Source organism: Onychostoma macrolepis, chromosome 17, assembly GCF_012432095.1.
Source record: "Onychostoma macrolepis isolate SWU-2019 chromosome 17, ASM1243209v1, whole genome shotgun sequence".
Lineage (NCBI taxonomy): Eukaryota > Metazoa > Chordata > Actinopteri > Cypriniformes > Cyprinidae > Onychostoma > Onychostoma macrolepis.
Window position 1 is genome coordinate 28879306 of NC_081171.1, and position 17659 is coordinate 28896964.

The 17659-nt window shown below is 39.6% G+C and overlaps 1 protein-coding gene across 10 annotated transcripts in view; it reads left to right on the top strand.

Annotated features, from left to right (window-relative positions):
* Positions 1-17659, top strand: part of ralgapa2 (Ral GTPase activating protein catalytic subunit alpha 2) — a 187205-nt gene that overhangs the window by 162378 nt on the left and 7168 nt on the right. For all 10 annotated transcript variants that reach the window (XM_058748533.1, XM_058748534.1, XM_058748535.1 and 7 more), the window contains one exon: positions 16999-17123. In XM_058748533.1, the coding sequence (XP_058604516.1) occupies positions 16999-17123 (125 nt within the window). The remainder of the gene's footprint in view (positions 1-16998; positions 17124-17659) is intronic.

Sequence of the window (17659 nt, forward strand, 5' to 3'; positions counted from 1 at the left end):
CGTCTCTCGGCTCGTGCGTGCCAGGATGTATACGCGTTTGTTTGCGGGAGAGGGCTTGCGTGTCTTTGTGTTTGCGTCTTCACGCATGCCTGATTCTCCTCTCGCTAATCGTCACGGTTGTTCAGCGGCGGCCCTCGTTAAAGCTCATCTCTCATTCGGGGGGTTTCTTTGTCTGAGGCCGCTGCTGATAAGAATACTGCCTCTAGGGCTCTTGTGATACTGAAATCCTCCAATGGTGAGAGAGAGTCTTCAGTCGGTGAATATCAGCAGTGCTCTGATTGCCATTCAATCTCCCAGAGCTCGCTCACTCGTTTCTGGCTCTCCGGGCCTGAATGAAGACTGCTTATCCTCTCTTATGCCACACATATCCAATTCTTCCCTAAATGTCACTCAAATGTCAGCCACCATATAAGCCACCGACTATATTGTACGTCCTGTGATACGTTTTTTTTTCTTTGTCATGTTGTTTTTGTAAATCAGCTTTGATGCTAATTTAAAAATAATAGCACACTACAACAGATAAAGTATAGGTGTATAAAGGCAATTATTTTTCTTTTTCATAAATGAGAAATGACTTGAGTATGAGCACAGGAAAAGTATTTAACCTTATAATGCCAACTTTATCATATTTAATACACAAATTTCTTAGGCCTCTAAATGATCAATCTGCTACATGCTGTATAATTGTACAAACTTCAATCTTTTTTGCTGTGAAATCTTTAGATTTTTATCAAGTAAACGCAAGAACTCTGTTATTGTTAGTAATATTTCAAAATGATCACTCACTGGACTGAAGCAGCTTTGTTTTACTTGATTATCCAGATGTCTTTTTTTTTCTTTCTTTTTTTTAAAGAAAAGTCTCAAATATGATCATGTTTATTTGTTCATCACTCATTCATCATTGTATTGCTTTGCATTATATGTTTTGATCATAAAAATAAGATCTATTATTGGAGATATAGAGTGACAAACTGATATTTATATCATTTTATTTATCTGCTATACTGTTATAAAGATCTCATCATTAACATACAAGCTATCAGAATTTCATCTTACTTTTTGGCCATATAAATATCAGCACCAAATTGCATATTTTTGCTCAGAGTTGTTTTTTTCCTCCTTGAGTATGAACTCCACAAAATATTGATGGATCAAATCTGATACTCAACCAAAAACAATTTTTTTTACATTTATATAAAGTTTCTATGAGCTGTCCAATTTCATAAAATTCTATATTGTATATCAGTATTTGACTGTTATTTCATATGTCCATAGAAACGTAGCAGAAAAGCAGAGAGCACCACAAATAAAGTGTCTGTTAGGCCCTGTCGCAAATAGCACGCTTCATGTGCACTTTCGCTTTAATTCTTGAGGACTTACAATGGCCATTGCGTGCACATGTCCGTTAAGTCCATGAGGCCGTAGGGTGTGCCATTCATCATTTTATCTTTCCCTTTGCGGCAGCTATGCGCCCTCGATGCAGACTTCTGCAGACTTCTACCTGGCAGTCAAAGCGGAATTACGTCACGAAAGCTTGGACTCGGGGGAAGATAGCAGTGCCATTTGGGACTGGGCCTTGAAGGTGCACTCAGTAGTTGTTTAGCTAGCATTAGCATTGCTGTTCCTTGTGTACCGATGCTGCACTGCCATCTATCAACGTGGTGCAGCATGAACTTCTTTTTAATAATAAGTGTGTTCTATTATAGAATTTTCACTATGCTATTAGCATATCTACAGAGGCGGCAGCCAATGAGCGTGAGGATTCTCTCTGACGTTTAGTGAAACATGTCATTCCAACACGGTGAAATACACTGAGGGGGCAACCTGCAACATACATAAGTAAAACACTTTTTTGCAAATTTGCAAGCTGCAAATGTAGCGTTCAAACTTGATCATAAACAGTAGTTTTGCGGAGTACGCAGAGCTTGGTGCGGTTGTTTGACTGCGCATCCGGGCCACAGAGGGCTGCTTCTTTAAAGACTACAGCACTCTCAGTCTCCAGTGCCCCACTGGCGGATATCTTTAAAGAGGAATTAGTTGATTATTTATAAGTTGGCCATTAATACCACTTTAAACAGTTCAAAGGCAGAGACGGCTCCTCCACGCGCTGCCCGTGATTGTTCTGAGCTAAAGGATGTCCTTGTGTTTCTCCATTTGCATGTTCACACAAAACGGAGTCTCTGCGAAGAGGATGGGCGAATAAACAAAACAACAGCAAAAACCACAGAGCGACATAAAAGTGTGCATCCTGCTTTTTTCCAGTCTGGCTTTGATGTGGAAATGGAGGTTCTTTACATTGTGAAGTAGAAGAGTGCAGTTTGCTTGGTGAAGGGCTAAGCTCTGCTAATGTTCCTCCATCAGATTCAGAACCTTACGCTGGATGCCTGTAATAATGCCGTGATGTTCCCTGTGATTCCTGTTAATTTGCTTGTTTAGGAAATGCTCATTATAAGGTAGTGCCTCAACCAGAGACCTTTTCACTTTTGAGCGCCTGTTTGGAACTTCATTACGTGTCTGTGATTGGTTTTATTTTTGCTGCTCCTTTTGATTGCCAGACAATCCAGCGTGTTGCTGAAATGGAAGCACTTAGCATTTCATTGTGATTTGCACGTCTTGGTTTCAAATGCTTCATACAGCCTTTTAATTACTGTGGCAGAGCCACTACAGATCTATAGCTCTTGTCATGTATATGAGTCTTATTCACGGTTGGTGCACAAAGCTGTGAAGTGAGGATGAGGATGACCGGAAAGTGTCTATAGCTCCTCCTCCACACCAGCCCATAGGTTTTGTCTTGATTTCCCAGAGGTATAATGACAAAAATCTTTTTCTCCTGCAGTTAATATCACAATTTTGTCATCTGTTTTGAATTTTCCATTCAGTTTTGTCAACTAAATGCATAGACACCAATTTATTTTACATTTATTTTTTAATGCTCACCAAGGCTCCATATATTTGGTCAAAAATACAAGTAAAATATATTAATATTTTGAAATGTGATATTTCACTTTTTTCTATTTTAATTTATTTTAAAATGACATTTATTCCTGTGATGCAAAGCTGAATTGTCAGCATCACTTATCCAGTCTTCAGTGTTTTCAACATGAATAATAATAAGAAATGTTTCTTAAACAGCACATCAACATATTATAATGATTTCTGAAGGATCATGTGACACAGGGATGGGCAAACATCAAGTGAGGGGCCGCACAATGTGTGTGACATTTTTATTTATTTATTTTTATTCTAAATTGACAATCACGTACTGTATGCATACTTGTAAATACATGGCAGTTCTATTATTGTACCATCTCTACCTTATTTTTTTTTGAGAACTTTGACACACAGATAAGTTGCATTGGTATACAAGTCGATTGATGTATAAGACACATTTTATAAATTCATTCAGAAATAATGTAAAATAAGCTAAACATTTACAAACATTAGAAAAATGTCTTTATATTCCCCTTACTCCACAAAAAAAAATCCCGTAAATGTAGTGGCATTCATTATAAACATTTATTATAAACGCCCAGCCTAAATATTTAAAGTGAAACTGAAACTAGCGGCGTGGTTGCTGGAAAATGCACAATACAAACTCACTTGCTTTTCTCATTCATCACCAATCCAAATGTGTGCACTTTGCACTTGACCTTAACTGCTTTATATGAGTCACCTTGGAATATAAATCGCAGCACGTTTCAGATGATAAATACATCATTTATAATCCAGAAAATACAGTACTATATCCATTTTCATAACAATGTGTGTGGAAAACAAAAGAAGAAAGCATAATCTTTGCAAGATAAAATGACACATTATTTCCATGTTTTCCCACGTAATTGCAGTGCCCCTGAGCAGGAGGATAACACTGGCATTTGTTCTCTTATACTGGAAAGTCTACAGAGCATTTAAATTATAAAAATATTTCACAATATTACTATTTTACTGCATTTTTGATTAAATAAATGCAGCCTCAGTGAGCAAAAGAGGCTTCTTTCAAGAAACAGCTGAGTATTGGCCTAAAAATGTCACAATTCAAAACGTTGCATCACCGTAACATAGTTCATGATTTTTAATCCCTGAAAGATATTGTGCTGTATTCATTCATTTTGATAAAACACAAATATAATTGAAATTGTACAGAAGCTAAAATCTGCTGATTTAGATGACATGCTGCTTGATTAATTGAACTTATTATTATGTAAACAAACATAAAAGGATCTCAGGATCAATGTAATAAAATATAGATAGATTTGCATTGCCACAACACTAGTTGTGCAGGAAAGGAGCCCAGTTTTTTGTAGGAATGAAGTGGCACAACATACAGCTGCTCCAGCAGTACATCCATAAGATGTATTTACATTTTAAAGACAGCCTGTATGCTTTCTGATGACAAGTAACATTCCCAAATTGTCTGTTTGAGCTCTCTTTGTGTGGGTGTTGGGAGAGCACATTGTTTGGTCAGCCCATTTAAAGAGCCAGTGTCTGTGGCTAAGTGAATGGGATTTGTGCAAGCACACTGGGCCAATCCGAGCCCTTTATTAACCCTGGAGTCACTAGCTAATGTCATTGAAGGAGGACCACCTGGTGTGTAGGACACTGTACAGTCAGCTGCTGCTGAAAGCCACTGAATGCCTTGGACCAGGTGCCGGCTTCCACATCCTGCCTAATTGTTGCCTCGTAATAGTGCGCTTGACTGCACGGAGCGCCTGCAGGCAGATATTACCAAAAAACTAAGTGAAGAGAGAAAATGGGAGAAAGAGTTCTGCTAAACCAGAAGTCTATTAACCACTTTTCTCCATCCTCACTTAGATGCATTCTCATTCATTTCTAATTGTTTCTAAGTTGTTGTGATCAAAATGTCATAGTGATACTAATTTCAGGGTTATTATTGTTAACTAAAACCATAAGCTTTTCTACTTGAATTAAAATAAACAAATACACAAATAAATAAATAAAAAGCTTAAAACTTACTTTATTTCAGCTAGTTGCCAAAGCAATATTTCTCATTTTCATTTAGTTTAATTAGTGTACTAAAGTAATTACAACTACAACTGAAATCAAATGAATAAAACTAGCATGCTTATTTAATATTTTTAAAATTAAATGAATAAATAAAAAATAAACAATTCCATGTAGCTTTCAAGATACCATTTCATTGGTACATCACAATATTTTCCCCAAGAATTTATTACAGTAAACTATATTTTATAAGCTAATTACAAATCAGTAGAACCAACAAAACAAACTGAACAAAGAAACATTATGTAAACCAATATCAAATATCAATATCAATACAAATATCAAATTAAAACTATTAAAGATAAACTATTTATATTGTTGTTTTATCTTACAAAAAGAACAGAAGGCTGCTTGGACATTCACATATCAGGAATGTGCAGAATTACACATTTTCAGCTGTGGATTTCCTGAATTACTAATGAACCGTGAGAGAGTTCTGTGTAGTTACTGTGGGCAGGTTTCATGTTAACGGACCCTGATCAAACGCATTTCTTTTCATAGCAAAGACTAGGTTTAACCTAATACACCATCCTCAACACAGTACTCGTTACTGGACGCTGGGTAAATCAGCATGACCCATCTCTATCGCACACACGTCGCAGTGTCATGGTCTTCATTTGTGGCCATTAAAACGCTTAACTGTGTAATTCATCTTTGACTGTCATTGGTCAAACTGTATTTGGTAGCATGTTGCTAATAAACAGCGTGTGGTAAAGGCATGATTTAAAGCTGATGCTGTAGAAAGACCTGTATAACATTTTTATCACTGGAACTAGAAGTAGATTTTGGTCCTTGTCAGATTTTGCAGCATTGTTCAACAGCTTTATTAATTTTTCATGCATTTGTCTGATACCTTACAAGAGGATCACAGATTCTCTCTTCCAATCCACGTCCATTCAGATCAGCATGTTTAGCTTATTATTCAGCACCCAATGCATATTCGCGTGTGAATTAATCTCATTGTCTCGGTGAGGAGGGCTTTATAAATGCTGGAGCTTTTTATCACAAAGAGCCCTGTGTTTGATACAAAAGAGCTCTTCAAAGAACCTGCACTGCCCACCTCTGACTTGAGATGCGTCTGCCTTGATGGCTCCATCTTATTATATCTTCTTTTAAAAAGCACTGCTGTTGCCAATTGCCTTTTATAGTAGCGGTTTGTTTGCTTGATTATTTCCCTCATTGCATGTCACATTAAAGCCTTTACCAGTCTGTGACTCAAAGAGTAAAAAAGCTCTGTCTGATTGGACATCCGACAATCTGAATTTTATCAGGAAAATAATTACTAAATCTTGCAATTGATGTGAATGATTTCAATGGCTGTGGTTTGTTGCAAGAAGTGCTAGGGTTTGCAAAAGTGACTCTGTGCTCTACGTTTCACTGCCGTTACCATTTACTGACCAATGACCAATTTCAGAGAGACGCGTCCAAAATCCAGTTGGCTTTGTTCCCACTTCCTGGCTCTTTCCACAGCGTCAGAAGTTTCTTAAAGTACCCCTATTATGGATTTCTGAAAATGAGCTTTCATGCAGTGTGTAACACATCCTGCAAAGTTTTAAATCTGAAATTGCACCGTGTATAAAGTTATTGTCTACACTAAATCATTTAAACGAGTCGTTTTTAAAACGAATCCCAAGCCATTTCATGTTCACGTCAATAAGAAACATTTAGCATATTATCCACCCACTTGTAATAATGTAATAAGGTAAAAATAAATGCATATTGTAAACCAAAATATGAACCTTTCATAACCCATAATAGGGACACTTTAAGCATTCCTATCTCAGAAATGCTGCATTAAAGCTTTTAGAGTGTTTGGGTCGGACTGGAAAACCGCTGAGTCACAGCATCTCACCTTACTCAACAGCTCCCCTGAGATCTATAATATGAGTGCCACCTGTATCACCGCGGCGGATCTTTCAGTTTTCTGTGACCTGTTGACCTCTCTGCATACTCCCTGTGTGCCGACAAGCCCTTTCCTTTGACCCCTAGATCGGATCGATACTTAGAGCGCCGTAGGCAGAGGAGCCTTTGTGTGTCACGCTCAGGTGGCCGTAGACGTTTGATTTAGAGCCGTGGTAAATCTGCGCTCAGACTCGGCCGGCCTGGCAGCTCTATGTGGGAATCTGCATGGGCAGTGATGTCACGCTCGTAATTCTGCGTCGCCGCGTCTCGTCCTGAGATGGATGCTGGAGAGGTGAGATGTGGAGGGTGTGAACGTCCCCCTGGAGGTTCAATTAACCTGTCTTAACTCCCCTTCCTGTCCCCTCAGCTCTGGGCTCTGTGCTTAATTAGCCTCTCGTTAAAGTGGAAGATGCACGCGCGCACACACATATCCTTCAGAAGCTGACATTACTGACTGAAAGACAAGAGGGATGCTTTCTGATGCTTCCCCACCCTTGTTTGTTGTAGTTTGTCATCTCTCTCTCTCTCTCTCTCTCTCTCTAGCTCACTCTGGCACTCTTGATCAGCAATCATCGTCTCTTTCTGAGAACAAGCTGACTAATGAGACGCCAGGGCCTTGAGCTAATGACAAGCACATCAGCAGCATTGTTTCACTCGTCCCTGCGGAGTTCTCCCTCTCTTTCCTTCCCCCATCCATCCCATAATCACCTCACACCTCCTCTGGGCTTTTCCACCGAGACGTGCTTCGCGCCTCCGTCCAGTACCGTGACAACAGGTACCCTTACAGCGGTGCCACAGAAAGCCACCAATCAACACCTGCTATCCCATGGGCACTAGAGCTGAAGGTAACTGGCATCGAGTCCATTTGTGAGGAAAGACTCTCTCTCACTTTATCTCTCGCTGCTAGCTTTTCTCAGATGTGCTTTTCGACACACTTTCCTCCATCCTTTAAAAGCCCTCATAAATGGTTCATTAGTTACAGAAGCGATACTTCACTTCTTTCATTGGCGGAGCATTTAGTGTCTGTTTTGAGTTAACATTTAGGGCTGAGTTGACTTCTGTAAATGCTGCATGTCTTGCAAGTCAAGTAGAGTAGTGCGGGAGGTGCATGTATGTGTATGTGGGTTTTTTCGTATTTCGTATACAATCTTCGGCTGCAGTGAAACATTTGAACTTTTGCGGCTAGGCCATATATAACCGTCTGATAGGACGTGATGTAGTCTAATCAAAACTATGAAGTGCAAATTTTTTGCACTACAACGTTATTCTTTAAACACTTATTTTTTTCATCTTATTTTTATCATATTTCTGATTTTATTATTATTATTACTATTAACCTACCATGTTGTTGTTGTTTTTTTTCTTTTAGATTTTTCAGGTCATCTGTGTAGATATATTCATAATTAACATTCAGCATTATTCATTAATTTCACCATAGTGAATGAACAGAGGGTAACAGTGCTTCACGACCCGTTTGAAAGTTCTGTGCAACTGTCACTAGGGGGTAAAATGCAATAAATATCAGAGATAGTGCAAAGGTGACTTAAAACCAAAAGTGTATTTTTTTTCATAGTTGGGTAAACTTCTATTGCAGTGAATGGGAGACTACCACAAAATATATTTTTTGCATTCCCATTTGCTCAAATAGCAAAAGAAAAACTCCACGATAGTGTTTTCCCGACATTCCAAACAAGGAAAAAATAGAGAGAGACTGATAACGGCAATGAGAAGAGAGAACAATGTCAAATTGGCGCTGTATTAGAAACACCCTTGCATTAGCATTAACTAGATTTTGTTAAGTTGATGCACAGGTAATATAATACAAATTATAGTGTTATAAATGTACATATAAATGAAAACGTTAAAAAAACTTTGGAGGCTTTATGATGCTGATGACCATTGAAACGTGCCATCACAGTCTTATGAAAAGGGTCCATGCAAACAGGTATATGTATAAATTTGGTCATCAGAATTTAACACACATCCAGATTTTTCTCACACTGTATGCTCAGGTTGCACATGCGCTTCAATTTTTTGCACTAATTAGTTAGGTGGGAAAACTGGCCTAGCCAATGAATTGATATATAAATGGATGAGACCGAACAACATCAAACTACTAGAAACAGCAACAACAAATGACACCAATGTTGGCAAGTGCGTATGTGAGGAAGTTAAGAGATACACACTACATTTTTATCACTTATAAAGAGAAATAGAACAGACACGGTACAAAGATTAGCATTACTAGTGTGCTTGTCAAGCAACTGTGTTCACACGCACTATCAAATGGAGTATACTGTGAAAGACTGTGTTTGGCTGTACACATATGCTAAGCATTTGTGTCAAAACTGAAGTATACTGTTTAATAATGTGATCAGGCCTTGATTATATTTATACAGGGTTTGGACAAAATAATGTGAACACCTATTATTATAGGGGTTAATATCATTTGTGACCTTGGACCACAACCCAGTCCATAAGTGTCAGTTTTTGGAAATTGAGATTTATACATCATCTGAAAGCTGAATAAATAAGGGGGCAAAAAAAAATATAAATATTGAGAAAATTGCCTTTAAAGTTGTCCAAATGAAGTTCTTAGTGATGCATAGTTGTGTTCAGCAGTGTTTAGTACAAGCACTCAATGAAATGGCTGACTTGTCAGGCTTCCAAACAATCATGAAGCCTGTTTAGCAGGAGCGTCTTTAACATTATGACTGTGAACATAAAGCGTGGCAATATTTCAGCAGCAAAGAAGAGTAGTGGGCAAAAAGTGAATGATAGGGGCTGTCGATCACTAAGAGGAATTGTCTGTAAACCCCACAGAACTCCTGGAACAAAGTGTCAGCACACCTCAACATTCACCTTGAAAACCAACCACAGAGAGCTTCACACACTGAAATCAGTCTAATTACTAGCTGATTCTTAGTAGTAATGGGGACAACTGGCTTGCACCCCTCGCGGAGCACGATTTCTACAAAATTCTGCTGAAAACACAAGATCAAGCCCCTCTCAGTCTGTGGTGGTGATACTATGTAATCAGGAGGGTAGCTGTGACTGTGGAAATGAGTCGGGTCGCGCCGTCTGTTTGATCTGACTGATGGTGTCAGCGCCTAATTAGAGCAGAAGTACAGCAGAAATGCAGAGAGGCATCTGTATGCAGAACATTCCATTCAGCGACGGAGAATGTCAGCAGTACATTCACTCGGACAATATCCCAAAAGCAGCTGGGCCTGTTTTTTCTAAACCAGCCAATTATCCTCTTCCCCGGCTAGACGGCAAGGTCAATGTGATTGGTCGAGGTTAATGGCTGGTGCTTGGCTGGAGTGGAGGTTGAGCATGCATGGTCACTCTCCAGTTCTTCAACTTCTCCATCCTCTCACAAGAGCCCATTCAGAGGCCAAATAAGAGAGGGCCGTGCAGAAACGTATTGTTAACCTTTGCCGGGTCTTGACAGTGACAGCGGTGAAATGATGGAAATTTGCATTTGCTCTTTAAACTCTTAATGTCTGTCCTTAAAAGTTCCTGTCCATCACATTTGTTTGTAATAGAGGTTAATTAAAATAACATTCTAATAGCAGTGTAATGAGAAAGACCTTTGGTGAGCAATGAACAGTCACTTTTTTAGTAAAATATTACACTGTTTGTAGTTCTTATCCCGTGTTTTGTTTTAGTCATTACTGTTTTATTCCTTAATTATTGCATAAAACTGAATGTTCTGAATTTAAAGTAATGTTGACTCATCTGAAATCTGAGAGCTCTCTGACCCTGCATAGACAGCAACAGAACTACCACGTTCAAGGGCCAGAAAGGACATCGTTAAAATAGTCCACGTGACATCAGTGCTTCAACCGTATTAGGTTTGGAATGTCATGATAACGTACAGGTTTGGAACGACACGAGGGTGAGTAATTAATGACAGTTCATTTAACGGCAAGCTAGAATGGTGCGTGAATGAAATGGTGTAGCTGGCATTAGTGAGGGGAACATTGTGACTGTTGCAGCTGCTTCAGGCTCTGCAGTTGAACGCATGCAGAAGCTCAGCACAGTGGCCTGTCCTCAGGCTAGAACTCCAGAGGCTCCTTATGTTTCAATTACGGCCTCCATCTCCGATCAGACCTCGCTTTTCTTCAGTTTAACCAGACACAGCAGTGCAAGGCCTCAAGCCTCTGTTTGCTAATTGACCCCTGCGATGCTAATAAAACACTAAACCCAACTTCAACGGCTCTTACACCTCTTTCTCTTCCTCAAGCCTCTGCGATAGCATGTCCATCTGTGCTCTTTGTCACAAACCTGTTCCATTTTATCAAAGTGCTATGTAGGTTTAAATTTTAAAACATGACTGTTTAACCTTTCTGAATAAATGTTTACAGACCTTGGTCAGGGGAGACAACATTTTCTTTCTTTTCTTCAACAAAACACTGAAAATATGTCCAAAAAAATGACACTGAATGAAAAACGCAAAACAAAATAAATAAATAAATAAATAAAATTGCTGTTAGGGCCAGATTAATATTGTGTAAAATTCTTAACTGCTATTTTCTTCCTATTTTCTAATTTAAGAATAAAGTTAAGAATATGTTGTATTTCAAAAAAATATATAAGTTCTAAAAAAACGAAAGATAGTTCTAAAAGCAAAACTTAGAAGAAATTTAATTCTTGAAAAGAATGTCCTTAAAATAATCATAAATAACTTTAAGTTAGGATAGCCTCTAATTTTAATCTTAATTTTTTAAATGATATCATGTTTGATGATTTTATTTAAAAAATAATTATAATAATAACAAACAAACAAATTCTTAAGGAAATGATGAACTACTTAGAATTTATTTTAAGAAATTTCTTAACTTATTTCTTAAGATTTTCCTCATATCCACATGTATGTCTATCCCTCACAGCCTTGTTTCATTTGTCACACTACATATTGTCTACTCTGACTAAAGTCCATTAACAGGACAATTTTGTCATATTTCATGATGTAATCTTAACCACAGCTACTTTGCTCCTAGCCTACGTCATTTGCTACTTCCTTATCTCCACGAGCATGTAAATGACAGATTTCTGTGCATTGTCAAACTGGCATTGTGACCCTGAGTCAGCGGTGTTATATCCAGGCTGAGGTGTCCTGCGGGGTGAGATCTTTTGTTGTGTGTGTGGACAGAGGGGAGGGGTTTCAGGGTGGGATGGGTTCAGAAGGCGGTCCCAGGGGTCTGGCCCCTGAGCTGACTGCTAATGAGAAGCCATCTGAGGCCCTCTGAGTCCCTGTGCACCTTGAACATGGCCACTACTGCCACCTGACCTTGGCTTTGATCTGCCAAAGTGCTTGACCTCTCAATTCCCCACTGGCCACCCCTTACCATCTGGACAACAGCACACATACTCTTCATCTCGCTCTATCACCCTCTCGCACACGTCAGAAAAATTATCATTTCATGATGGCTGATTTTGGGATAAAAAGCACACTTATAATTACTTAATAATTACTTTTTTTTAGGATTAATTAGACAGTATTTAGCTGAGTGTGTTCTGGTGCTGGTATCTTGGCTGGTCTAGGCCAGTGGATAGCTGACTCCCAAAGATCTTCATATTCTTCATTTTCTGTGCAGTGGTTAGTTCACAGTCATGACAGGAATTAACTTTTCCATTTTTCCCTTTAATTGATCTTTATAATGCCATTGTATTCTAACCTAATTAGATGTATGCATCTTATTTTATGACAAATTCTTAAATATAATCAACAAATATAAATGCTTTGAAAAAATGAATATTGAAATAAGAAAATTTAAAAATGAAGTGATACCTTCACACATACCGATTCAAATGGCTTCAAGAGCAAAGGAAGTGATGAATGAATCATTGAATTATTGCCTCAGTGAATTAGATCAAAAAACGCAGATTCAATCGGTAATGAAACACCACTGTGTTTTGCTCAGAGGCACACAATGATTCTGCTATGGCTTTGTTTTTGACTATTTTTGATGGCCAAAAAAAGAATATCGAGTATTGAGTCAAAAATATAACTCACAACACCTCTTGTTTATTGTACTGTTGTATATAACCCATCACATTTGTAATCTCACTGATATTTGGGAAGAAAACCACACTCTTGCTTATAATATTGCTTAACCCTATGAACCAGAAACTCATACAGGGCCCTTTTTGCCCCCATATATTGGATTCTGAGGTCATTCTAACTGCATTAAGCTAGACTACATCATAATAACAGCTTGCGTTCTCAAGGAATGTTGCATGTTTTGCAAAGTGTGCAATATAATGTCAATAATGTCTGCTTCAACATCATTAAAATGCGATTTCATTGTAGACATCACACAGATCGATTCAGATTCGTTCTCGAATCCAAATGTTTCCCTACCATTTGAAACAATCTTTTGTTGATACAGTTGACTGTATTCTGCTTCAGAGTGTTCTGGTTGAAGACCCAGTTGAATAGATTGTTTTGGACTGTTCCTGAATACTCAATGAGTCTGTGCGCTCCCCTGGGCTTCTGCTCTCGACAGCCTTTAATGCCTCGCCTTTGTCACCTGGTGCACCGTGGGGTGGCAAAGTGGCCTCCAAAAGAGTGGAAAAAGAGCATTATCTGTTAAAACCCCTCCGCAAAATGCTTAGAGGACATGTTTGCTCCAAAGTGGATTTGCTTCATCTGTTTTTCCCTCTCTGGTGTAACAGCGCTATTGTACTTTTTGTTTACTCACTTTTTTTATCCCTTTCTCCCATCTACGCACAATCTGACCTGTGCTCAAATGAGGTCATCACATTATTTTACATGGCAGTGGGATGTTAAATTTGCCCTTTTGACACCACATCCCTCTCTCCAGAGCTTTCTAGAACATTTTGTGTAGATGTTCTGGGTGCACAGACCTTTGGGAGTCGATTTAATGCTTTTCGGAAATTCCCACTATGCTTCGTTTGCATCGGACTGGAGTGTTCGCAGGTGCTGTAAGGTTGACTTAAATTACAATCACGTTGGGAAATCCCTAAACTTCAGATAACTTTCTTCTCATCGGCAAATTGTGTAGGTTCCCGCTCGCCTGCGTAAAATACAGAATCGCCCCGTGTTTGTTTTTCTGTCCTGGAACGGTGTCATCCGAGCGACCTCTGTCCGTGCAAACATTCAGCACATTTCCTGTATGTTCCATTCTCCCTGCTTCCGACAGAGACGGGCGCTCGGACGCTTTATTGAATTAATCCACACCACCGTCATCCAGCCAACCTCATGCATTCTACGGAACAACCTGTGCCACAACAATTAGAGAAACCCGAGACGGAGAGGAGATGGCAGACAAATCATGCCGGCAAAAGCAGCTTGATTGTTTTGACTCCTGATGCATAGCTGTCAATTCATGCTATAATGTTGAATAAAGAACAAATCCCACATCTAAACACCGCCATACATTTATGCAAACAGCTGCCGAGTCTACGCGGTATCACGAAAATCAGAGGTGTGCCAGAAGCCGCAAACATCGTTTAGGGCGCAGATGAATGAACGATACGTAATGTGCTGTGACCGCTGCATAAATTTGTTCAATAGATGAGTGGTTAGGATTTTTTTTTTCATCCTCAGGAAGTGGGAGTGCAGGTTGGCCGATGGCAGCGGTGACTCCGGCTGAGGTCAATATTTGTTTTAGGAATCTCAATAGCTGAGCCACGCTTAAGTCATCTGCATCTCTGATAATGGAACGCCATATGGCTCTGTTGACCTAGTGGGATCAGGCTTATTATCCCTTATTCTCATTCCTCTCTGTCCCTCCCTCTCTCCCTCTGTCCTCTAGTTCACGCACATGCACTTTCCTTATGCTCCCATTACTTAACACTCCCTACGTTGCTGTGTCACCAATTTGTATTATTCCTTTTGTGACGCTTTCATCTCTAGTTTTCATTTCTGGCGAGCCATAAAGTTTCTTTACCGTAACGTTGTCCATGTTTCTATAGGAGCAAAACCTGCCATTTTTAGATGGTACTCGAGCAAGTGCTCGCAGACTTGTATGTACACATTGAGAACGCCGCGTGCCGTCTGTTGCTTGGCTTTTTCGAGTCCAGCGATGGCCGGTTTTTATTTTCAGACTAATGTGCATAAAGTTTTTCTTCCAGATACGTGTGCCCCCTCCCTCCCCGCTGCGTGTTTTTAGCAGAAAAGCATGCAGAAGTGAAGCAGATTGCTCTCTCCTTGTGTGCAGCCCTCAGGCTCAGGTGCTTGTCAGTGCTGGGTTCAGACGGACCTTTTCAACAATTTGTCACGGTTGCCTCAGCCCCTGCTGCGCCGGCACGTGGCACACACACTCACACACGCGCTGGCTCGCTCGAACACAGAGCGCTGTGCTGCAGCCAGCGTGGTCATGATGGAGTGCAAAGGCCTTGGCAACAGCCTAGCGCCTGGCGGAATAAGCAGCCTCCCTAATGAGATGGGAATGGCATCAGTGGGGCCCTCCAGAATTTCAGCAGGCAGGCATGTGGCCCTGGAACGCCCCTGCCTCCACTCCACAACCTATTCATTAGACATTAGAGCGCACACACATGCACGCAATATACATATAAATACAGCAGTACACACAGATTGTATGCGTGTATCAGTTTTTGAGTGATTGCCAGGCTTGCGTTGGTGTGTATGTGCACATCAAGACAGAAACACCTGCTCGTGCGTTTGTTTGGACGGTTAACGGACTGTAGCTGTAACTGAACAGGCTACGCTCACCATGTGTGTAATGACTCCTCCAGTGCAAATGGCTTCAGGAGTCTGCTGGAAGATCTGATTTGTTTCATCTGCCATAGTACAAGTGCCCACAATATTACGTGAAGTTGCCATTTGCCCTGAAATGCCTACTGGAGTGTGCCGGATCCTAAAGCAAAGCTTTAATTAAAGCAAACCGTAATCAACTTTTTTTTTGTTTTGTTTTTTGGTCCTTTCTCTAAAAGCCTTTCACTACATCTTTTTAATTTATTTCCCCTGATTATTTTAGCTGCCTGTACATGGGAAAAAAGATGAATATTCTATCATCATTTACACCCACATGTCATTCCAAGCCTTGTGTGACTTTCTTCCGTGGAACACAAAAGGAGATGTTTAGCAGTATGTTCGCACTGCTGCTTTCCATGCAGTCAAAGCATATGCTGTCGCCAGGACTTGTGCATTATACTTTTAAGCTCATTACGATTTATTTTAATAATTAACTTTTGTTGATTAACAAGAATTAATCAAATTGATCGAATTGACTTTTGTAAAGAATTCTGTACTTTTGACCTTTTCATTCATCAAGGAATCCTGGAAAATAAAATGTATAATATGTTTAACATGTGAATTCTTGCTAAATATGCAGTTATATTACGGGTTGTTGGCATGAATTGTACTCGGGTTGGAGCGGTGGTGGAGTGCTCTTGGAGCGAGTGAAAACCACGACGCTCCGACTTTTTAAAAAATCCACTCCTCGCTCCAGTCAAAATCACACCGCTCCGCTCACATACTCTGATATAGACATAATATCAGGGCTTTTCAGCTCCTTAATACCAATCCCAGTTAAACTCTGTAATTTGCTAGTTCTAAGACATCTTAATTGGCTTGCACAGGTGTGTCTGGTTCTGGCTTCTGAAGTCACAGTCACGCGATAGTTTTTTGTCAGAAGCCGACCAAAATTATTTTGGTAAGCTTTTTCTTCTGTTCTTGCCCCCCATTGTTAGATCTCAAAAAGCTTCCTTGCACTTCTGCATATTCAGACTAACAAAACTCATGAGACCCGGTGGCATTTGGCGTCATTGGCATCAAACACGGTGCAAACATCTTGATTCACCATTTTTTAATATGCATGCATGAATTTTAGTGTGTTCCTCACACAACACGTCTGAATAACTCCAGAGGAGTCACTTTTTTTTGAGTCTGACAGCATCCAAAAAAAAAAAGTGTTTTTTTTGGTGTATTCTTTTCCTTCCCAGTCTTTATCTGTGCTGTTGTTAGATTTCCTTGATTGTCTTTTATTGTCCCATTGTCCATTCGTTGTTGCTGGGTAATTTCAAACGCTGTGTTGATTTGCTGTTATGTAAATGTGATTTTCCTTGACGGGCTCTCAGTTATGAGGAGAGGGCTCTCTACCTGGAGGCCATCATTCAGAACCACAAGGAGAACATGACCTTTGAGGACTTTGCTGCCCAGGTCTTCTCGCCTTCCCCCAGCTACTGGCCAACGGGAGGTGCAGGTGAGACACTGTTGCCATTTTTATTTTCCTTTCCTATTTCCTGTTGTTGATAGCTATTTATTTTACCATCCTGTTCTGCATGCACATACTGTGTGTGTACAGTATTAATTATGACAATTGGGCAGTATTATCAATATTAATTGACAATCTAACCCCAGTATCTAACACTAAATCTAATATTAAACCACGTTACTTTACATATGGTACATTTTAAGTACACTGCAAGTGCACATATGGTAAAATAAAGTGCAACTGTTTTGTTTTTATTTCACTGTCCCATGCATTCTTCTTGTTCAGCTGTTTATCTCTTAAATGGGTAGATTGTCTGGTACAGTTTCTTTTCAAATGACCTGTCAGCTGAGGGTGGATGATGCACAGGTGCACTTCATTTTAAGACGGCCAAAATGAAATCAATCCATCCTTCGACTGTGAAAGCCCAGTATATCAAACTGAAAATGCGCTGTAGTACAGCTTAATGAGTTACATAACTGAAAGGAGAAAGTGATGTGGTTAAAAATCTATTTAAAGTACACTTG